This window comes from Solanum pennellii, chromosome 5, assembly GCF_001406875.1.
Source record: "Solanum pennellii chromosome 5, SPENNV200".
NCBI classification, from domain to species: Eukaryota; Viridiplantae; Streptophyta; class Magnoliopsida; order Solanales; family Solanaceae; genus Solanum; species Solanum pennellii.
Window position 1 is genome coordinate 3,768,283 of NC_028641.1, and position 23,468 is coordinate 3,791,750.

Here is a 23,468-nt window from a genome sequence, read left to right on the forward strand (position 1 = left end):
GCGAATACTTTCGCTAAGAACAACATCACGGATTTCATCAAACTTCAGTTTCTCAGATCCACGGGAACTGCTAATCGCAGCAACAACAGTATCCCAAGACTCGGGCAGAGATGACATCAAAATCAACGCCTTAATTTCATCTTNTTCAAAATTAATATCCACGGAATTGAGTTGACTCACAATCATATTGAACTCGTTTATATGATCAGAAACGGATCCATTCTCAGACATCTGTAAATTGAACAATCTACGCATCAAATATACCTTGTTCATAGCCGATGGTTTTTCATACATGTTTGACAGTGCTTCACCCCGGTCAACGGTTCGTGAAGATCTTTCTGGTACAGATAATCTTCGATCTGCATCTTCCAGAAACTGAAATCGGATCCATCAAACTTCTCGATTCCCAGCTTCGAACTATCCATCTTCTCGTTGTCTTCTTACTCGTGGTCTTTCGAGGTTTACATTGCTAGCTTCCGCGTATACACCTGATATTTTTGGTCCGAACAAGTGGTATCAAAGCCAGATTCAATGACGGAGTCAGATTCAGTGGTTCGATAATCGATGATTGAACCAGGTTAGAAAGATGTGTTCATCTTGGCGGTGTAGTTCTAGTAGTAACCTTTTTGACAGTAATGAAGATTTTGTTGGAGAAATTGTTTCAGAGAGGTTCTCTGCGTTGAGACATAAATTTTGCAAAGGAGATTATGGATAGGATAAGCAAGTTGTTGAAGACTAAGTGAAGAAGGTGGACAAATTTATTTTGTCAGAAATTCAGGCCAAGGGGGAGATTTGTTGGGTTTTATTTGCCCTAAATTTCTTACCATAAATAGGTTTTCCTTGTAGGAAAAGGTTTTGGATTGACTAATCCTTTTTTCTAGTAGGAAAAGGTTTAGGACTCTATAAATAGAGGAATGTTCCTTCTAACTTAATCAGCATTCACAATGTAGTCTTAAAGGACTTTGAGAGTTTTGGTTAGAGGGAGAATTTGTGGGTCACAAGCTTGATACGTTATCACTTGTGTGAACCTCCCATGTATTCCGAGTGAATTGGTTGCGGTTGTTTCTCTCTGTATTTTGTACTCTCATATTTATAGTGGATTGCTCATCTCCTTTGTGGACGTAGGTCTATTGACCGAACACGTTAAATCTTTGTGTCTTTTGGTATATTTCTCGTTGTCTTCTTACTCGTGGTCTTTCGAGGTTTTCTTTGCTAGCTTCCGCATTTACACCTGCTTATTTACGGTCCTAACACGTGGTACTAGTTTGAAGAAAAAAGTCAACCACCGTTGGGGCCACAAGATAGTGTCACATAAGCCGAATATGGATAGAAAATTATTAATAAAAGAAGTTCAGGGGGGTAATAGGACCTTAGTATAGTATAAGTGTGCCTCTGAGATTTCGAGCATAGGTTGAGGGGGTACTTGTATATTTTCCCTTTTGATTATCATATTATTTTGTTGTAGTTACTGTTTTGTTACTATATATCTGTTGTTTTCGTTACAATCAGTTTGATTCTTATGCTTCTATACTTTCTTTTTGGGATTGTTTTGAAATGTTACTTCTTGAATCGAGGATCTACTGAAAACTATTTCTTAAATAAGAGAAAAATCTACATATCTAAATTGGATATGTTGTTGTTAGCTCATATTAGGTTTGAATTGAACATGTCGTTGTTGTTAGCTCATATTAGGTTTGATTCAAAAAGTCAAATGGATTATACCAGTATGTTACAATGTATTAAAATTAAACGTAGTATTAAAATTAAAGGTAAATAGTACGTAAATATCCATATCATAAAAAATATTGTAATAATCTTCGAAAAGAGTACAAAACTCATACTTTCAATAGTTTAGGGATGAAACTAAAAAAAAAAAGGATAGTTTGTTTTAACACTTATCTCTCTATATAATAATTTTTATTCTTGTACAAGTTAAAAAAATTTCTGACAAACCAAAAAAGTTTAGGGAAGCAACGATGATATTCATAATTATTATTAGTACTTTTTAGTCCTTTCATATAAATTTCTGACTTTGTTACTATGTTGATAAAAGAAAAATGTAACAGGTAGATGTGTTGTTGTATAGGACAATAAGATATTCCATTTGTCTCCATCTTTTTTTATTTTTGGTCCATTCAAAAAAAATTTATATTCAAAATAATGTAACATATCTTTATTATTTTTTATATAATGAATGATACGATTTTATAATTATATAAATATTTATAATTTAAAATTTTAATTCTTATCCAACTTTATATAATTAAACCAAGTAGAGTATTATAACATTAAATATTGACTATCAATGTAATAAATTGGAAAACTCCAACTCTTAATAGGGAATTTCAGTTAAATATATTGGACCTTGATATGTTTTTTTTTTTTTTCATTTAGAGTTTAGTATTATTTTTACAATTTAATTAGTTTAGATTTGTATAAAAAAAATTTATATACATTTTTAGAAATTATGAAAAATAGTTTGAGACTGAGGCTCTAAACATTAACTAAACTTGTCTATTTTAAATCAAACACAAAAAATAATCACAAACTAAAGAGCGATCGAATTATCAAATCGAAAACAAACAAAAGTATCTTCTATAAATAACTTGATGAAGGTAGGTCAAATAAACAAATGCATGTCCATATAGTTATTATTGCAATCTAAACAAATTCTCTTCTCAATGACTTTAAAGTTATTCCAAAATTATTGATATTTTATGTATCCAATCTCTTTCTTTCTTTTTTTTAGTTTAATTTTTAACATTTTCATTCTACATTTATTGACATAACTTACTATAATTTACTTGAATTAATAGTTGAGTTTATATAAGGAGAGAAATAAAAAATAACATCGATGAAGTAATATGTAGAGGCGAATTGAAATTTTAAACTTATTAATTTTTATATTTAGGACAAAAATCTTTTTATCTTTCTAAATAAAACTTACATATTTACAATCTACATAAATATTACTAAAAATTCAATAATCAACTATTCATAGTAATATTTACCAAAATAAGTGAAAAGATGATATATTTCATTTAACTCTCGAAATTTAAAAACCGTCACATAATATAGTCCTTTTTTCAATTGTCCTATCCCATTAGTTAGAGTATACAAATTAAATTGCACGTACCTACACTGGCATATATATTAATTTATTTCATATAAATTAAAAAAAAAACACATAATCTCATATTATAACATACAATTAGACTAATTAAGGAAAAGACATGCAAATTAAACAAATATATGAAAATAATTAACACACTTAATTAACTAAACTCATGATTTAATCAAAGATAATTAGAGCCTAACAACATCTGGAATATCAACAGGATATCTGTCAATACAATCAGCCCATGGATTATGATCATCTACTGGAAGCTTGATTGTTTTATTACACTTCCAAACAGCACTGTTACACTTAAATCCACTCCCAAATGCAATTTGCCAAATTCTATTGCCTGTCGAGACATAATATATAATAAAATAATTAAGTGTTATACAAAATCATACTATTTTTTTTATTCTAACGGTTTAAATTTTTAATTGATATGATCATGTAATTCAATGTTACCTTTCTTCATTCTCCCCTTTGCCTCTATGTAACTCATCTCGTACCATAGTGACGACGATGATGTGTTACCGAATCGATAAAGTGTCATTCTCGAGGCCTCAACATGCTCCGTCGATAGTTGTAAGTTGTTCTGTAGTTCATCTATTAGCGCCCTGTTGAAAAAATAAAATAAAATTATCTCAAGTACAATCGACTTTAATATTTCATATGTTGATAATGTGTCGGTAAATAAATAAAAATATGTACTTTATGATTACTTAAGTTTTTTTTTTTGAGTCAGTCACACATTTCAACGTGTTCGACCACACTCACTCTTTCAATCAAAATTTAACATAAGGATACACGAATGACATGAAAAAGAAAAAAAAGTTACTTTATTATCAATACTTTATTACGCTTTAATCTTTTCATCAAAATTAAATAAGAAAGAAATTATGAAGAAAAACGAAATACTTTACTTTCAATAAAATTTGAGTGATTTAAAGAAGTAAAAAAAGAAAAATACCTTCCTCCAGCGTGTATGCAAAAATGTTCAAATGCTAATTTGAAATTCGGAATATAAGGTTTCATATTAGACTTAAACAATTTTCTACACATGAGCGTAAGAAGGAAGAGAAGTTGTTCCGAAGCGGGTAGAACAAGTGGTCCAATTGTTGTAATATTAGATTTCAATGCTTCACCAGCAACTTGCATGAGATCTATACACAAATTTATGCCCACTTTCCCCTCAGGGTCTTCTTGTTGTTGTACACACCTAAAAGATTTATCATCGGCACCTTTGTGTGTTCTGACTATGTGTAATAGACGATACTTAGATCGATCCCGATCTGATTTTCGATTAGACAAAAGTATGGCTGCACCTCCCATTCTGAATAGGCAATTTGTAAGTAACATCGATCTCTCTTTACCTAAATTGAAAAAATAATAAATGATGAATCGGAGTTCAAGATTTACTTAATTGAATGACCATTTAAGTAATTCAACTCAAAATTTTGCAATATTTGTACTTATTTAGTAAAGTTATACTTTGACACAAGTACTATTATCTAGATTCACAAGTTTTATTTTCTTAATAAAAGAATCAGAATTTAGTTAAATACTGCGACATAATAAAAAAGGAAAATTTGAATTACTTTCTCTGTCTCTCATTTTATGTGGCACTTTTCGCATTTCGAGATTCAAACAAGTCTATCTTTGATAGTTAGTTTTTCATAGATCTTTTTAACATTTTCAGTTATCAATTATATATTGTGACTTATAGTACTCTTTACGTAGTTTACAAATATATAAATTTCGTTTCAAAAATTCTGAAGTTTCCGTACGCAAATGTCCGATCAAAGTTAAACTGTTTGACTCTCGAAAAACGAAAAGTGTCACGTGAAATGGAACAGCCCAAATGCCTTGGAGACATCTAGTTTAACAAAATGTGTATAAATAGTGTATATTGTATACTAAATATATATATAATATACATACCGATACGCATCATATACAACTGAAGTATATAGGTAAAATGTATATTTCAAACCTTGTTGATAAACTAGATGACTGAAGAATACGTTTACCTAAATAGCCATTTGGTGTGAGAATCTCAGTGCTAATAACCACAGCATTTGAATTAGGATATTGTTGAAGTATATCACGAGCTAAATCGATGGATATTACCCCTGCACTACAGCCCATTCCAGATAAATTAAAACTCTTTATATTACTCCTTAATTTATACTTGTTTATAACCATAGCCGAAAGTGAAGGAGTTGGTGAAAAGAGGCTACAATTGACAACAAGGACATCAATGTCTTTAGGTTTTAGCCCCGTTTTCGCCAAAAGCGAATCCATAGCTGAAAATATAACTAGTTCAGCTTCTTCTCTAGCCAAATCCATAGTAGGAGTTGGTGGAATATAATGCATCGCGGGGGGTAATGCTGTTTCTTCACTAAGACCAGAACGTTCAAGTATTTTCATTTGAAAACGAACACTTTTGGGTTCAGTTGACAAAATCAGGTGTGCGTGTTCCATAAAGGATGCAAATGGTATACGATTTGTAATAGGAGGGAGAAAACACGCGTAATCTACTAAGTATATAGTTCTTGGACGTGACATTATGTAACATGTTGTTACATAAGTTATGAGGAATAATGAACAAACTAAGTGAATTGAAGTAAAGGAAAGTGAGTTGTAAAATTTGATAAGTTCATATGGATTTGATTGAAGAAATTGAATTAAAATTGTAGCCATAATTGGTACTAACAAAAATGTTAAAAAGTTGTTCACTAGATATTGGTAACCTAATTTGACATACCTTAGCTTTATTGAATGAGAATTTTCAGGCATTTTTGGGATAATTTGGAAAAGATGATTTTTTTATTTTATTTTTTTTGGGAAAGATGAAGAAAAAAAAATGATTTGTTTCACTCAAATAGTTAGAGAAAAAATATAGAGAGTGAAGATATAAAGACTACATAAAGAGTGGACAATTTAATGTTGTGGCCATAGGTAGATAGAATGATTTAAATGATAACTAATTTTTGTGGTGCACCAAATTAAGATGCATCTTAATCTAGTTAACCTATCTATAGTACAAGGTGAGTTATGAGCATTTATATACTTTCAAAAGATAGCTGTATTTTGATTTTAAAACCTCGCGGAATATATTATTTTTCGTCTTTATATTAATAGTGAAACATATTATATCTGTATGGCAATACATTATATTTGTGTGAATAATGTATAATAAGTGTATTCGCGCGTATTTGATATAATACACTATATTCACGCGCATAATGACAACAAATATATTGTATTTACATTTATGCAATATTCTTGCATATTATATCCACACATATGATGAGTGTATTCGTGCACGATAAAACCCTAACTCTCTCGTATGTATAGTAATCTTTTTAAATTATCACTATTTTGGATAATCATGTGGGCTTGTATAGTTTGTTGTCACTTAAAAGATTCAAAATTATTGCGAACTCCATTGTTGAAAATAAAATTTAGATAATAATATCTCTAATTAATTATGTAATACACAACAACTCCAACATATATGTAATATATAATAATACTCAGGAAAATTCGTAGGAAATTTATTTTCCTACAAATTTTCATACTAATACTCAGAAAAATTCTCATATAATTCACACTTTTTTATGTGATAATGTTCTGAATTTTTAAGCTTTTACATGTAAAACTTCAATATTAACATGTTGAAATTTAATTATAAAACAGAGCATTCCTGGTCGGAATTTCAGCAACACGCCTTTTTTAATGTGGATTCTGTTACCCTCCCTCGAATTAAATTTTTCTATTTTTGTGCACCTTTTGTGCTGATATGGCGTCTTCTATCAAGTGAAGTTGAATACATGTATAACACTTGCCGCCACGTGTATAGATATATATTTTTAATAAATTTGAAAATACTGAAATTTCAAGTATAAGTTCGAATTCTAATACAAAATTGAGGGGAAATAATGGTACAAATGTACAATAAGTGGTGCTTTGTATTGAGAGATACAAATTAAATTGTTTTTATTCGACCTAGAACTGATATTAACAAATTATACTATAGTATGATACAAATCAAAAGAAAATACATTATGTATAAATTCAGTTTTTAACTTATAACATGTACATAAGTTATGTAAAATATTTTCTATTTTAGAAGGTTATGTATTTTTATTAACCCTAAATATTTTTTCCAGCTTTTAATTTAAAAAAACACTTAAATTAAGTGTACAATTTAATTATTTAAGTCATGTACAATAAATATTTAAAGCTATAAATGAAAATTAGGTGTAAAACGATAAATTTAGATGGGTCCCCCTGTTGTAAATTAAAGGCTAGTATTGTCACTATAGCGTGTAAAATAGAGCAATTATACATTAACAAGGACTAATATGTGGACCAATAAGAAAATATTAAAATTAATACTACTTTAATTACCAAAGTGTCGTTATACAAGTAATAAAAATCACATGCATAGGTCCCCATCTTTACATGCTCCGAACAACAGGGACGGATCTAGAAATTCAGTTTAAAAAAATTAATGAATAAAACATTTTAACTTATATATACTGAATTCTTGAATAAAATTCAAAAAGTATCATATTTTTTAACATATTTTGTGAGTCTCATTTAATTATATCCAAAATTCACATTAGCATAATTACTTCTTGCTAATGGTTAAAGAAGGGAGGACGGAAGTTGAACGTAGGATATCCATTTTCATATTTTTTAAAAATTATTTTATGAAAAATGATATTTTCTAATCAAATTTTCTCAAATTAAAGTAAGTAAGTAGTTTCGATATTATTTTTTTTTTAGATTTCACTTGTAAAAGCTAAAAGTATACTGAATATATAATTGTTATTATTATTATTATTAAAGGTAAGAAAAGAGATTTGAATTAAACTCCAAGAGACTAAAAAATTAAGGTCAAATACATAATCAGATCCCTAAATTTTTGAATATTTTTTCTTGTGTATATCAACTATTCTATTTTCCTATTGAATCATTGAACCACCCATAATTTATTTATTTTTAAACACCGTTGGCTGATGTGGAACTAGATTTTGTGAAGGGTATTGATCGAGGACACATATGTTGTTCCAGAACTCATTATGGGTGGTTCAATGAATCAATAGGAAAATGGCGTAATTGATATACTTGAAGAAAAAACCCAACAAGTTTAGAAATCTGTTTATGAATTTAAATAATAATACTGATAGGTCCATTGATTATTATCCAATCAACCTTAAAAACATTTGCATGTGTATTCTGCAGATTTTGTGACATTACTTAATTGCATGATAGCTTGACGTACGTAAGAAATACTAAAATTCAACTATAGAGACACTACTATTTAGATTGTTTTTTGTGGCCCTGGTGACGGCTAGATGTTATTGTTTGTTCGACGTGATGTCTTTGTTCATCTAAGAGTTAATGAGTTTTAACTTTTAAAGAATTTATACTCCACTAAATATTTTAAGTTCTTGCTATATGGTAAAATTACGAGTCTTAGAGTCTGAAGGATATAAAATAATAATAAAAATTTTAAAACGGTACATAAAATTTTATATTAACCAAGACGACAAAATCGCTGGAAGACAGCGATTTCCTCTGCCGGAAAAAACACAAAATGTGATTTTTTTTATAAAAAAAAATTAAAAGAAAACGCTGCCTAGACAACGATTTTCATTTTAAAAAAAAACTAATAAAATCGCTACCTAAGGAAGCGATTTTCTTGAAAAAATTCTTTTAAAAAAAATAAATCACATTTTGCAAAATCGCTGCAGTAGCAGCGATTTTGATTTTTCCAGTGGAGGAAATCGCTGTTGTTCCAGCAATTTTGCCGTTTTGGTTAATATAAAATTTTATATACTGTTTTGAAATTTTTGTTAATATTTTATACCCTTTAGGCTCCGAACTCATAAAATTACAATCTAAAGACCAATTCATTTGACGATGAGATATGTTGAATTAAGAGAGATGAAATATATAAATGTACTACTCAATTGTAATAAATTTATATAATTTAAATTATTTTCACAAAATTATACTTTCTTAGCCAACAAAACATTAACTACCTTTGCCAACTATTGAACGTACATGTAACTTTCAAGTTCAAATGAATTATTATATCACAAATGTATTTTCCATACGTAAACTTATAACTAATAAATAAAAAAACTACATTTGCATGGCTTTTAATTTAAAATTCACAATTTTATTTGGGCTACACAAAGTCACAAATGAATATAGATTGCGTGTTGAGTAGGAAACCCAAAGTATTTAAATTTAATCCAAAGTATGGTAGTTTTTGTTTGGTGATGACCTCCTTTTAATCATAATCATTGGAAGCTACTCGAAAATCAACTAAAATATTGATTAAAATATATTAATCAGCGGATTGAGAATTCAAATTTTATAAATTCTGTATAATACATAATTTATAACAATTTGAGTTGATGAGTTTGAAGTTTAATAAATTTCTTAATACAAACATATACAAAGTAAGAAAATCTATAACTCTATCTAAATTAATTTATATGATATTATTTGACCAAAAATAAAGCTTATTAGGGAAAAAATAAGAAAAAACACTACGTAATATACAGAAAATCCCTATATAATCTTATGGTCATAAATAAGTTACGTAGAATGTTCTTAAGTAGAAATAAATAATGAATGTTATGATAAAGTAGTTTATCAATATCGAAAGATGTCAATCTTTTTTTTCAATAGGAAAAAACGAGAAAAGAATATTACAAAAGAAGAAACGAAAAGAGATTATTACAAAAAAGGTAAAAATTTATCTCCATCCAATATATTTCTAATACATCATAATTAAGATGAGTATATGTAGCACCGAAGTTTCGATGAAGGGTAAACTCGAGATTGTAGGGCATATTTAAAGCGGTGCTCCAACAAGATTTTCTCCATACTCATGACTCAAGACTTCTGATTAAGAATAAAGCAGTTCATTACGACACCACAATCTATATCGATAATTTGTCCTATATTAAAAGGCAATGAAGCATATCTTCTTAGTTTTAAATTAGGTTTAACTTCAAGTTGTCATGGATCAAACTCTTTCTACTTTTTTCATAGTAGTACTCCAAATAAGGCCTTCTACATACTTCCTTAAGTATACTTAGTTAAGACTTTTATGTAGTAGTTCAATGTTCATTGTATCCAAAGTATTTACCAATCATTGTTTATTTACTTTTATATTCATCAAAGTACTTATTCTTTCTAGCTTTTTGTAGTTTTTGTAGCTAATTTTTTTATTAGAGTATTATTATTTCTCTACTTATATTTCTTTTTCTTTATTTTTCTCCAACTCCATACTTAATTTTTGCTCCTTTCTTTTTATTCTTTTTTTTTCTTTATATCAATAAAAAAGTAACTGAAATAAAATATATACTCTATATGTTTATTTAATTTTTTATATAAATTATATATAAAATAAAATGAAAAATGAAAAGGACGGCAGTCACATCACATATTTTGTGTTGCATCGATCACTTCACGTCACACACATGTGTTTCATCGACCACTTCGTGAATATTTATTTTATTTAACAAGAAACTTTTAGGGTTTAGGGTACATTTACTGTTTTGGTCTATAGTAGTGGGCATTCGGGTAAATACGTCTCAATTTCGAGTCTCCCAAATATGAAATCGTCTTTGTTATGAAACATTTTACATCTATATTATGAAGCGTTTTACATCCCTAGGTACCTAATACCGGATGGAAAAACTAAAAAAAGTTGAGTATTACGAGAAAATTATGATAATTGCTTTGTTATTGATTGGAAGTTATTCTCACAAAAAAACAAACCAAACTTTAGTTTAGTCAAAACAACTTGATAATATTTTATAAGTCAACTAATGTTATGTCATATATACTAAAACAGGCAAGACTTGAAGAGTGAGCGTTGGCCGTTGGCTACCAATCTACCCTTTACTTATTTCTATAATGATATGATCCTTTTGCTGTATAAAATGTCTCCTATAATCATCTCACTTTCCATATGTTCCCGATACGATGACATTCTTGAATAAAGTCTATCCGAACTGAAATAGCACTTACTAATTAACATGTCTCAGGCTCAGAGATCAGTTTCTACACTCAAGTGTGCAAAACTTGGGTACCAATATGTTGTGAATCACTTCTTGACATGTCTATTGTTGCCCATAATGGCTATGGTTTTTGTTCAAGCTATTCAACTAAGCCCTGAGGAAATTTCCAATCTTTGGAACTCCATTCAGTTTGATTTCACCAAAACAGTCTGTTCATCTCTCGTTGTCATCCTCGTGTCCATTTTATACTTCATGTCAAGGCCTCGAGGGGTTTACCTAGTCGATTATGCATGTTACAAGCCACCTTTGTCATTGCGCGTCTCCTTTTCAATCTTCATGGAGCATTCAAGAATCATACTTGGTTCAGAGCCAAAGAGTGTTGAATTCCAACTGAAGATTCTTGAGAGATCTGGTTTAGGAGAAGATACATGTTTGCCACCAGCAATTCATTATATCCCTCCTGCACCTAGCTTGGACACTGCCAGAGAAGAAGCTCAAATGGTGATATTTTCAGTTATGGATTCTCTTTTCAAGAAAACAGAAGTAAAGCCTAAAGACATTGACATTCTTATAGTGAACTGTAGCCTTTTTTCGCCAACGCCTTCTTTATCAGCAATGGTGGTTAATAAGTACAAAATGAGAGATAACGTTAAGAGCTATAACCTCTCAGGAATGGGGTGTAGTGCTGGGCTGATATCCATTGATTTAGCTCGTGATCTTCTCCGAGTTCATCCCAAGTCGATAGCTGTGGTTGTCAGCACAGAAATCATCACGCCGAATTACTACAGAGGCAAAGATAGATCAATGCTCCTACCAAATTGTCTGTTCAGAATGGGAGGTGCAGCCATACTGTTATCAAACAAGTGGTGGATAGATCAACGTCGAGCCAAGTACAAGTTGCTGCATACAGTGAGAACACACAAAGGATCTAATGACAAATCTTATAATTGTGTATATGAAACTGAAGATTCAGAAGGTAAAACAGGAATTTCCTTGTCAAAAGATCTTATGGCCATAGCAGGGGAGGCATTGAAGTCTAATATAACATCACTTGGACCACTTGTTCTTCCACCATCAGAACAACTTCTGTTTCTCTTGTCACTCATAGGCCGAAAGGTCTTTCACACGAAACTGAAACCATATATTCCAGACTTCAAACAAGCGTTTGAACATTTCTGTATTCATGCTGGTGGAAGAGCGGTGATTGATGAACTGCAGAAGAACTTGCAGCTGTCCGCAGAACATGTTGAGGCATCGAGAATGACTCTGCATCGATTTGGGAACACGTCTTCTTCAACATTGTGGTATGAACTGAGCTATATTGAAGCTAAGGGAAGGATGAAGAAAGGTGATAGAATTTGGCAAATTGCATTTGGGAGTGGATTCAAGTGTAACAGTGCTGTTTGGAAGTGTAACAAGACAATAGAAACTCCAACTGATGGACCTTGGTCTGATTGTATCCATAAGTACCCAGTTTATATCCCAGAAACAGTAAAGCTCTAGGAGAATATAATCAACAAAAGCAGAGAAGAATATTTGTGGTTAAATCTGTGTTTGCTCTTACCTCTTGTAAGCTATATGGAACTTATACACCAATGCAATCCATAGAGTCCATGCAGTTGTGAAGCATGCATATGACAATCTATAGTCAGCGCGACGATACTAAAACTATAACAACTCATTAGCTTATAATTGAATAGAAAGATGTGAATGATATGAATGATGTTATCAAAGATTTTTTCTTAAGCCCAAGGTCCAATTGGAAAATTTTGGTCTCATAGCATATTTGTTTCATAAAGTTGAGTATTACATTTCTAAAAAAGGAGAAAACATCACATTACATTTTGCTTCAAGTGCTGTCACAATATATTTATATAGCACTCAACGTCTGGGAGGACCACGATTGTCATAGGAACCCCAACCACCGCCACTGTATGGATCACCATATGCTCCACCAGGATATCTCATCTCAGGGCTTCCATTCATCATGTCATAGGCTCCTACACCTAGATGAAATAGAAAAAAATATAAAATAAGTTGTTTCCACGGCTCAAAAGTTTACGTCATAAAATCAGATAAAAAAGGAGATGGAGATCTTACCAAGGCCCCGTCCAACTTTATCTGCTCGCAGCTTTTCAATTTCACGAGCCATTGAAATGAGATTCTTCTCCATAGATTGATTTTGTTCCACCAGTTCTGTATTTGCTTTCTTCTCATATTCAAATTGCCTCCTACAATTTCATCATCAAATTGAATAGTCAAAAAGAGAAGTTGTCACAAGTAGGCCATCGCATGCATTATAACGAATGAGGCTCTTGACACCAGAGGACCATAATAACAAAGTATTTCATGTTTATTCATCTTTTCTTAGGGGAGAAAGTTTTAACTTCATACCTTGCATCCGCCAATTCTTTCTGCAATTTATCAATATCAGTCTTCATAGCTGATAGTTGCTTATTCTCAGTTTGTAGTCGATTAGTATCATTAGTAAGAGTTTGAACTTGGGCAGATAGCTCTTTCTGTAAAGAAATTAGCTTCTGAGATTCAGCTCTCAATTGGATTACCTCTAACCTCAGAGGCTCTGTAGATCTAAGATCAGCCTCTAACTTCATTCCTCTTTCAATATACTCTCGTAATTGTGCCTCGTTGTCAGCACGCATTTTGGGAATGACCTGACTTAATCTATGTATATCATCTTTTACAGCAGATAATTCCCTTTCAAGCATGACATTCTCATCAATCACCTGTCTGTTTTCAGCAATTAATCTCTGCATGTCCCTATGCTGGAGCTCTAGTTCCTCTTCAAGGACTGATGGATGAGGAGGGAGGGGTCCTGGTCCTCGCTGCATAATACCCCGTGGTGGTGGCCCATCACGGAATCCTCTGAAGTTGTCAGGTTGACGGGGCATACGATTTCTACCAGCCATAACTACGATGAATCAACAAAGAAAATAAATTAATTTCATAAAAAGTCGAGAGAAAGAGAACTCATAGGTAAAAACGCCCTAACAGTAAAGGAGTGATAAAGCATAGACTTACTCACATTATACATGAGAAGAAAAAATGATTTATGCCCAGTAAATCCATAACAGATGCCTTAGTTTTACTAAAAATAATGATGAAAAGCTATAGGAAGCAAGGAACATCTATACATAATAATTAAGTGACTCAGAGAGGCATATAATAGTGTCAAGAAGAGTCTTTTGGTGGCAATAGAGAAGAAAGGAATCCATATCGAATAGATAAATGTCATAACACATATGTAAGAAGCAGATTGTTACAAGTGTGAAAGAAGTAACAGAGATTACAATGGAGTTCCTCATAACTGTGGGTTCAGTCTGAGTATATAATTAAACCTGTACTTCTTTACCTTACAAATGAATGAGCTACCGAACAATAGAGAATGAGGTCTCATGGTGTATATTATTTGTGGACAATGTTGTGTTAGCTCACAAGATTAGTGAGTTTGTCAACTAAAAGCTTGAACTATGAAACACAATGTAAAAAATAATGGTTTTATCATAAACAGAAGTGAAACAGAATGTGTATGTCTAACTAGCATAAGAAGAGAGAGATTAGGCGGATTCAAATGCCTAGATGAAGAAAATTCAAATGTCTAGATTCAATCAGGAAAATGACATGAGAAAAGAAAAAGAAGATGTAACACACAAACAAAACAGGAATGGTTGAAATGGAGTACCACAGGTACGTTGCACAAAAGAGAATGACTACCTACCTAGATGAAAGGAAAATTCAATAGAACAGTTGTAAGACCAACAGTGTCATACAACAATGAACATGGAGCCTTTAAGGTCCAGCATATCCATAAAACAAGTTTCGCACAAATACATATGTTAAGATGGATCTGAAGTCAAGAAATTATCACATCTAAAAGAGGGTACAACCAGAACATATAGAAGGAAAAAATGAGAGCAGTACATGGAAAATCACAAGTAGATAGGTTCATAGTTTTGTCCTGCATAGACCTTTGAAGGCACCGGTTTGTGAATCCATGATCTCTCCGTAAAATTAGATATTTTATGCATATAATTTCTAAAAGAATTTCTAAGGCAGAAAAGAATAGTGCAACTTAGTATCTCAAACCGCCTCGTGTAGTTGTCCTTAGGTCGTAATGGACAACAAGCAGCAAGTGCTGCAGATTAAGGCAGTTCAGCCACCAGTATAGGAATCTTGAGTACTGTGACATGGAGTAGAGTCAAGGTCCCTTGGTAAAAGAAAGCCATTCATTAGATGCCACCCTCTGTAGTTATGTCAACAACCACTTAATTATTTGTCACTACACAAACCGACACATAATTCCTAAGAAATGTCAGATTTTCCGAAGACATGACTGGAGAACTACTTATAGAATTTGCCTCGTAAACATTGATTTTTGCTCAAAAGGCAAGGGTGCAAGGCAAAGACTAGCACTACAACCATTCACACAAAACAATAGAGGCGTTATAATTGAAGAGAACTCACTGAACTACTACCTAGGTTCCTGATTTCTAGTATCAATTATTCATCCACTAAAATCCATTATCCACCACTGTTCACTATACTATTTTTCTTTCTGAGTAGCACATGCACGTGCATGAGTAGAGAGAGAGAGAGTTAAATGCTTTTATATTCTGAGAGACAACCTCTTTACAAGGTAAAGGCCATGTAAAGGCAAGGTTGTGTACACACTACCCTCTCCAAACCTCACTTGTGGATTACCCTGGGTATTATGTTGTTGTCGTTGTTGTAGAAGATTTTGATAGAACCTTAACTTGTATACTTCTCGCTGGTAAAATGAATCAGTGGGAATTACACACATCCAGAGTCAAGACAACAATTTTGCATGCGATATGATTTTGAAAACTAAATTGTACTCTATTTCTGATTTTTAGAGCAAAGACTTTTACATAGCCCAAACATGTAAGTACTAGGAGTTATACTCAAATGAATAGATTCCAACCAAAGAATGATCTAATATGCAGTTAAGTCTACACCTTTTTTACTATTTTGCTAATTAGAATAAGACTCCGGTAATACGCTAATACTCCACCGAATATTTCATACAGGAAAAAACACAAAAACTTGATATTGCCAAATCCCTACACACGCACAGATGCTAATCAAGTTCCTCAGACAACTAATTCTACAAAATTGCAAGCAAAGTCTGTCACTCCCATACTCAGTGAAATTAACTAATTAATTGAACATGTTAGTTTCAATCGTAACAAAAAACTATTAGTTCGTGTTCATGAGTCCTTCCACACATAACAAAGCTAAATCATACTAGTAAATTCCCAAATTTCATCACATCAACAAAAACTAAGTTACAATTCCAAAAATATGTACAAAACAAATTGATAATCTCATCATCCACCGTCACAACCACCATCGGCAAAAAAAAATCCGGCACGCGATGTAAAATATATATATGCAGAATTTGAAAATGGATTCATAATTTCAATACAAAAAGTAAAACAGATTAAAAAATTGAAACTGACGGGGAGAGAGAGACTACCGGTACCTGAGAGATACAGCTACTTCTTCGACGACGATGAAGCTACGGCGGAGTACGGCGAAGATACATAAGCTAAAACGCCACTATGGGCCGTAAAAAGTGCCTATTTAATTTTGGACTTTGTTAATGGGCCAAACGAATAATTACCGGATTACATGAACGGGAACCCGATTTTGAGAATTATTTAACGTATAGCCGAAGTGTATATATACTATACTATAATAAGTTTAGCCGCTTCATAATCAACTTCGAACCTAAATTTACAAATTTTATCTAAAATTTTGGCATATTGTTTTGATAATCAAGTGTTAGATATTTTCGTTTGAAGTTCAGACATGTGCAATTCAGATCTAAAGCAAAGTGATACTTCGTGTTGAGGTGGAAGAGATTAAGTATTATTTTGTTGCAGACCGTGAAATAGTATTAAATCAAGACAAATTTTGAACCTCAAAGACATCTGGATTAGGTTCAAGGTTGAGGGACTAAATAAACGTAATCTTTTTAGCTAGGTCAAAAGTCATTTCCGCGTCACTAATGCTAGAGTTGTCGAAGCCAAAATTGTTTGAGGTTAGTATTGAAAATATTCTTTTATCGACTAAAGCTTAACTTATATATATTTTTTATTAATATTATACCTTTCGTTGAATTGTTTAACGAAGAAAGGAAAATAAAAGACAACATATAAAAACTATTTGAGCATGTTAGTGTTAAGGATCTCTCAAGAATTAAAATGGAAGAATAAACAAGTTAGACAAAAATTACTATCTTACAACATGTTTCTTGTAAGATAGTAATTTTTTTCCTAAGGAAAGAATATCATAGTCTATGCAAATGATCACATGAGAAAAAGTATGTTTAAACATTTCTCTATTTAGTTTTCACTTTCTCCTTTTTATTTTCTTTAGTAACTTATAACTATATAGTAGATGAACCATAGAAATAATTATTGACCATAAGAGTACTAATCCACTGATAAAAGATTCACATTTCTTCTTTAATAATATTAGACTCGGATTAAAATGGTGATATAAAAAGTAATTTTTGATATATGTCAAGATTGTCGTAACTTAATTAATTAGAATATTGATAAAAATTAGAAAAATATAATCTTTAACTTAATAATATGTTAAATATATGTGTAAATCTCTAATACATACATGTATATATATAACACTTAATCAGATACACTAATAAAAATTAAACTATATCAATTTTAATTTACTGATGTTGTCAGTTACATTAATAATGTGTCAGACACATGCGTAAATCTCCGGTTATTGTTTCCACAAATAATTGCTTTTTCAAAGCAACAATAAGCCTCTAAGTAAGAGAAACGACAATTAAGCCAATACTGAAACTTTCTGATTACGTTCATGACTGGACCGACATCTAACCAAGACGGTGTTGGTTTCACCTTTTAGTTTGTTTCTACAATTTAGGTGTAATTTCTTTTAGATACATAGTATCCAAAGCGAATTTAGTTCACCTCTCTCCCATCTTACTCACCCATCTTCCAAGTATCTGGTATGCCAGATACATTTGAATCAAGCTCGCCTCTCTCATGTAATATTCTAGGTGTTTTGATGATCCTCACAAGTGACCTGGTCCCTGGCAGAGTTCTCTCATCCAGATACAAATGGCGTACAGTCGTAAAAGTCATGTCAGGTGGTAGGTGAAAAGTGCACTGACCTACACCAATAAGAAGTGCGGACGAGATTGTATGTTTTAGTATCTCACAAATGCAGGGACCTGGTCACAGGCAGAGTTCTCTCCATCTGATACAAAATGGTGTACAACTGTAAAGTTGTCCTGTCAGTGGTAGGTGAGGCGCCAGCGTACTGAACCAATCAGAATGGAAGAGGCTGGCCTTTTCAATGAACTCACAAAGAAGTTTGCAAGGGACCTGGTCCCCGCAAGCAAGGGACCTGGTCCCCGCAAGACTGCGACGTGAAAAGGACGAAAGACAACTGTCAGAAAAGTTGCCATCTCTTATGCGGTAGGTGCATAGCTTTTCCAACAACAGGCCTTCAGCCAATTGGATGACTTCAACGAATTTGTGGGAAATTATATTATCTCTTTCCTACAAACACAAATTTAAGACTTGGCAAATTAAACTTGAATTTTCTCTGAAAATTCACAAGCTTGAACAGAAGGTCATCTTCAAGGAAGAACATTGCTCAACTCAACAGAAGGACCTGATAGAGTAAAGAAGAATCCTTGTTGTATTTAGAGCTTTGTGTCTATGTACTTACATTGTAAATCTGTTCCTAATCTATAAAGGATTCAGATATTTGTTTTGGGTTTGTAAAAGTCTAAATCAGTTAAGGTTAACTGATTTAGTGGGCAACATTGTATTGTTGCTTAGTCAAATTCTAAGTCATCTAGAGTTAGGTGGTTTAGTGGGCGGTGTGGCATCCGATTAGCAAATTCTAAGTTATCTAGGGGTGATAGCTTAGTGGGCGGTGTTGTATCCGCTTAGGCTCTTCAAGTAATAGGTAGATTACTTGATCGTGAGATTAATAACTTTTCTCACATTGATTGTAACTGGGTTTCACTTTTGCTTGAGAAGATTAGTGAAGACGGTTGTAAATCCTGTGCAACAGGTCGTGGTTTAACTCCTTTGAGCAAGGAGGTTTCCACGTAAACTGCTTGTGTTGTGTTCTTCATATTGTTTAATCTTTAGCACTGTTCTTGCTGTGTCAAGGGACCTGGTCCGTTGACTGGTTGTGGACGCACATATTTCAACATCTCCCTATTTTTATACATCTTAATTACGTATATATCTAAGTGTAAGATACATAGAGAACTCTTATTGGGGATAAGATAGGTAATAATAGCATATATGATAATGAAGTATGTCTAATTACGTATTCTTTTCTTTTTCATTATTATAATATACGAGAATATGATTTGGGCTTTGATCCAAAAATATTGTGGGCTTATCTAATTTCCAATATGGGTTTTAAGTACTTTTTGAGCCATCCAGATAGCAACATATACGAAGCCCATCATGTGTATCACAAAAAAATACAACACTAATTATGGTCCTAAAAGGGACCACAATTTTCTAGGAATTTCTCAAAAATTGGCCCACATTGTCTGGACTCGTTTCCAGCATGGGTAACTAGGCCCATTAATGTAACATGAGTTCTTGGGTTTTATTTTTTTAAAAATAAAATAAAATATTGTAATAAAAACAATAATTGGGAAAAAATAAATCTATGATGTTAACTTATCAATTGCTACTTGGTCTATGAATTTTTATATTTCTAAGATACTAATGTATGAGTTGTACTTGTTCTTACATTCCACAGATTTTTCTGAAAAAATAAAAAATATTGTACCTATAAGTATCTTAATATAGATGCTCTCTGATATTTTTGTTCTAATTAAAGATATTCTTTTTCATTCAAAAAAAGTATGACAACAATAACAACAAACAAAATGTAGTCTTACTTGGTAGGTCGAGAGTGGAGTATATGCGGATAGATTCTCGGCTCAAGAAAAGTAATTCAAAATAATTATAGAAAAATAAAATGTGAAAAGAAAGAAACCATGACACAGTGTGTGACAAGCATTATATATTACAAGTGGCGTAACCAAAAATTTCATAAACGATGTCCAAAAATTATACACGAATACTTTTTTTCTTTGGATAAATGAGTGTATTAGAAATTTTAAAATTAAACTATATTGTATACATGGAAAAATTGAAAAACAATACGTTATATACATGAAAAAAATTGAATGAGAGTACTAGAAATTTTAAATATACATGAAAAAGTTTAGGATCAAAAGGCTTAAAGCTACTGCTCGCGAGATTTGAATTCACAAACACTTAAATGCTTGACTCTTTCAAGGCACCTTCAACTACTATACTATAACACCTTCGTTATATTAAGAGTGTCTAGAATATGTTATTTAATCACTTTGTAAATTATTTTACTCGTATATATAATATAATTTCCTGACGACAGATTTCTAATTGAAAATCCTAATGACTATAACTACGCCATGTATATAACATTCTGAAGTAAAGAACAGTGATAACAACTAAGAGTATTTATGACAATATTGTTACTATTATGAGAAACTTATCCCATTATGATCTATTCATTAAATGAGTCTTTAATCTTATCCCATTATAATCTATTCATGAGAACAATTGTAATCCAATTAATTTGTTCCAACTTTCTATTTTTGACTTCTATCGTAGGCATTGCATGTGTTTGCCTTATCCATTTTTCACTTTGACAAACAATTAATTAAAGTAAACATGGTATGTATGTGACATTTTATAGCATAGGAAAATTATAAATCTATATTTACCTGCTTTGTATTCGTTTGAACTTGAAAATGGGCGTGTTTGCTCGTCTGGACGTATTGACTCCATTGCTAATATGTCTTAACAATTTCCTATGAAAAATTTCGATAAAAAAATATTTTGAAATCTTCAAAAATTCATAAACGATAACACACGTAAATCGATAGAATTTTATTTTTTTACAGGGAGCAAGCTTTTAATGCTCATTATATTTTAGAAAATTTCATATCAGAATAAAAGAAGAAAGTTAAATACCTTGTAAAGGCCAAATTCAAAACAAATAACATCTTAACAGTCGAATCAAAATGGTGCATGTGAGAATTCTATAGCATAGCAATAACAATTTTTTTTAAAAAAAGTCAAGTTGTGATACTTGACATGCTTATCTATAATTGATTTACAACTTTATATATAGAGAGGGACATATTTACACATCAAACTTATCCACTTCCATGTTCATTTTTTTTCCTCCAAACCACTATATTATTTATTAATTTCGTTTTTAATTTGTTAATGATATAAATTTTAGACGTAATTCAACCTTAAAAGTTAATTTGTGAGTAAAGATTAGTTCCAGAATCATATAAAAATATAAATTCTAATTTTTCCTATTGATATAGAACTCAACATCAAATAAAATAAAAAACAATAGATAAAATGTGTGTTTGAGAGTTGGGAACCAAAATAAGCCACAAAAATATAAAAGTAACTAAAATAAGCCACTATTTTAGTAAGTAACTAAAATAAGCTTAGTGGAAGAAAAAGTTCCACTATATCCAATTTTCTAAACGTTTTCCGTTACTGTCATAACGTTTATTTTTAATATATAACGAAACTTTTTCTTCCACTTTATAAAGTGGAAGAAAATCTTCCACTTTATAAAAACTTACCTTTTCATCTTCACCTTCACCTTCTCTCCTTTTCCTTTTCATGGCTTCCAAAAAAAAATTCACTTTGAAGATGGTACCAATCCGACAGTTTGAAGCGGGCCCACACTAAACAAATCAAAATTTTGGAGTAGCACAACCCGACAACATACAACTCATATTCGTTTCTTTAGGTACAAAAATAGGTAAGATTGCAGCCTTGTAGTTGTAGGGAAATTTTATCTTTTTTAGAATGTGATTTTGGTTTGATTTACTTTCAACCTTAGACTTAATTTAGTTTTGGTTAGGAATACATCTAAATTCATTGATAGAAAACTTTAGGTTTACACGTCCTATAAAAGTTCCAATAGTAACACTACTTCAAAATCATATGAAAATAAAATAAACTAAATTAAGAGGCAGAATATCGTAAAATATAAAACAAAATAAAAGTATATATGTCATAAAGTACACAAAAATTCATCTTTTTGTCTAGCTTTAAGTTGAAACATTTTCTGATTATTATTTTTTTCGAAAAAATATCAACAAATCTTCCATAATTTTCCCACATGGTGGATCTTATTGTTTGACTAATTCTGCACCAATAGGTGTCTTGACTATCAACATGCAATTGACTACTGTTCCAGGATTGAAGTGTTTCAAAGCTTCCATGAACCTCGGCAACTCGGCAAAAGAACACTCACAAGTACCATAGACTTTTTTCAAAAGCCTGCTTGCGATCAAGATAGGCTTTTCTTTTACTTACTGAAATGTCATATGCTTTAAGAACAACTGTTTGACAGTCTTTGATGGGAAACCTGAAATTAATAATAATATTAATTATCAAATAAAAAATGAATATTTCCTTATTAAATAAAAATTATTTAGGGATAAAATTGTACCTTGGCGTTCTTTCGATACCAACACGGAGGATGTTAGCAATCATCTCAACATCCAAGTTGAAATGCCCTTCGCGGCACGTACCCATATCATATGTATGTTCTTTAATGTGTCTTCCAACTTTCCCCATGTTAGTATGTTTATCAATAAAGAAGTCAACCTAAATCGACATCCTTGTTCTACACGCCTGCAAACAAGTCGCCATGATTTCTTTGTTGATTTAATAACAAAGCACTCCCTTGCTATGTTCAAATGTAGAAGTTTAACTGCTCTTTGCAACTGCTTCTTTGAATTGAATAACATGTCTTTTTCAATATAAATAGCATCATTCATGAAATCTTCTGGTTCATGCCACGTACGTTGTGATATATATTCATCACGTGTATCACCAAAGATATCTGGACCATTCGAGAGATGATCAAGATATGAATTTCATGATTACGAAACGGACTCATGGACATTGGTCTTGGCGATCGATTGGGAGTCAAAAAATCATCATCACTAGATGATGCCTCAAATGAAACATTATCTCCTGATTGCTCAGCATTAGGCAAATCATCACTATCACTAGCTGAAGGTGAGCCGTAATTAGGAAGGTCATGGTCATCGATATCACAGGATCAATGGGCTCATCTTGTGTAGTATTTTTCCTATATATGTAAAAATATATATAAATATTTGGCTCATGCAA

The 23,468-nt window shown here is 31.6% G+C and overlaps 3 protein-coding genes across 4 annotated transcripts; 1 reads left to right on the top strand and 2 right to left on the bottom strand.

The window, feature by feature from the left end:
* Window positions 1-3,168: 3,168 nt before the first annotated feature.
* On the bottom strand, window positions 3,169-6,019 carry LOC107018561 (3-ketoacyl-CoA synthase 6-like). Of its 2 annotated transcripts, XM_027917321.1 has the most exons (5): window positions 5,883-6,018; window positions 5,146-5,252; window positions 4,086-4,488; window positions 3,581-3,732; window positions 3,254-3,467 (listed from the first exon to the last, which is right to left on the bottom strand). In XM_027917321.1, exons 1-5 carry the CDS (start codon window positions 5,912-5,914, stop codon window positions 3,307-3,309), a joined length of 855 nt encoding a protein of 284 aa, XP_027773122.1. In that variant the 5' UTR covers window positions 5,915-6,018; the 3' UTR covers window positions 3,254-3,306. The 2 variants fall into 2 exon arrangements, with proteins under 2 accessions (XP_015074556.1, XP_027773122.1); XM_015219070.2 differs by having other exon boundaries at window positions 3,169-3,467; window positions 5,146-6,019.
* A 4,923-nt stretch (window positions 6,020-10,942) lies between these two features.
* Window positions 10,943-12,918, top strand: LOC107018493 (3-ketoacyl-CoA synthase 6-like). Its single transcript, XM_015218990.2, has one exon. The coding sequence runs from the start codon at window positions 11,191-11,193 to the stop codon at window positions 12,673-12,675; it is 1,485 nt and encodes a 494-aa protein (XP_015074476.1). The 5' UTR covers window positions 10,943-11,190; the 3' UTR covers window positions 12,676-12,918.
* LOC107018494 (protein FLX-like 3) lies at window positions 12,898-16,847 on the bottom strand. Its single transcript, XM_015218991.2, has 4 exons — window positions 16,694-16,847; window positions 13,567-14,101; window positions 13,273-13,403; window positions 12,898-13,178 (listed from the first exon to the last, which is right to left on the bottom strand). The coding sequence occupies exons 2-4, from the start codon at window positions 14,097-14,099 to the stop codon at window positions 13,054-13,056; spliced, it is 789 nt and encodes a 262-aa protein (XP_015074477.1). The 5' UTR covers window positions 14,100-14,101; window positions 16,694-16,847; the 3' UTR covers window positions 12,898-13,053.
* Between the last annotated feature and the right edge of the window lie 6,621 nt (window positions 16,848-23,468).

What these genes read in the sequence shown, in the direction of transcription:
- LOC107018561 (XM_015219070.2), bottom strand. Translation starts at nt 5,914, where the DNA reads ATGCCTGAAAATTCTCATTCAATAAAGCTAAGGTATGTCAAATTAGGT. An exon ending in CACACCAAATGGCTATTTAG is followed by an intron (nt 4,489 to 5,145) that starts GTAAACGTATTC and finishes TTTTCAATTTAG; the next exon opens with GTAAAGAGAGATCGATGTTA. An exon ending in TGCATACACGCTGGAGGAAG is followed by an intron (nt 3,733 to 4,085) that starts GTATTTTTCTTT and finishes TTTTTTCAACAG; the next exon opens with GGCGCTAATAGATGAACTAC.
- LOC107018493 (XM_015218990.2), top strand. Translation starts at nt 11,191, where the DNA reads ATGTCTCAGGCTCAGAGATCAGTTTCTACACTCAAGTGTGCAAAACTT.
- LOC107018494 (XM_015218991.2), bottom strand. Translation starts at nt 14,099, where the DNA reads ATGGCTGGTAGAAATCGTATGCCCCGTCAACCTGACAACTTCAGAGGA. An exon ending in AAAGAATTGGCGGATGCAAG is followed by an intron (nt 13,404 to 13,566) that starts GTATGAAGTTAA and finishes ATGAAATTGTAG; the next exon opens with GAGGCAATTTGAATATGAGA. An exon ending in TAAAGTTGGACGGGGCCTTG is followed by an intron (nt 13,179 to 13,272) that starts GTAAGATCTCCA and finishes TATTTCATCTAG; the next exon opens with GTGTAGGAGCCTATGACATG.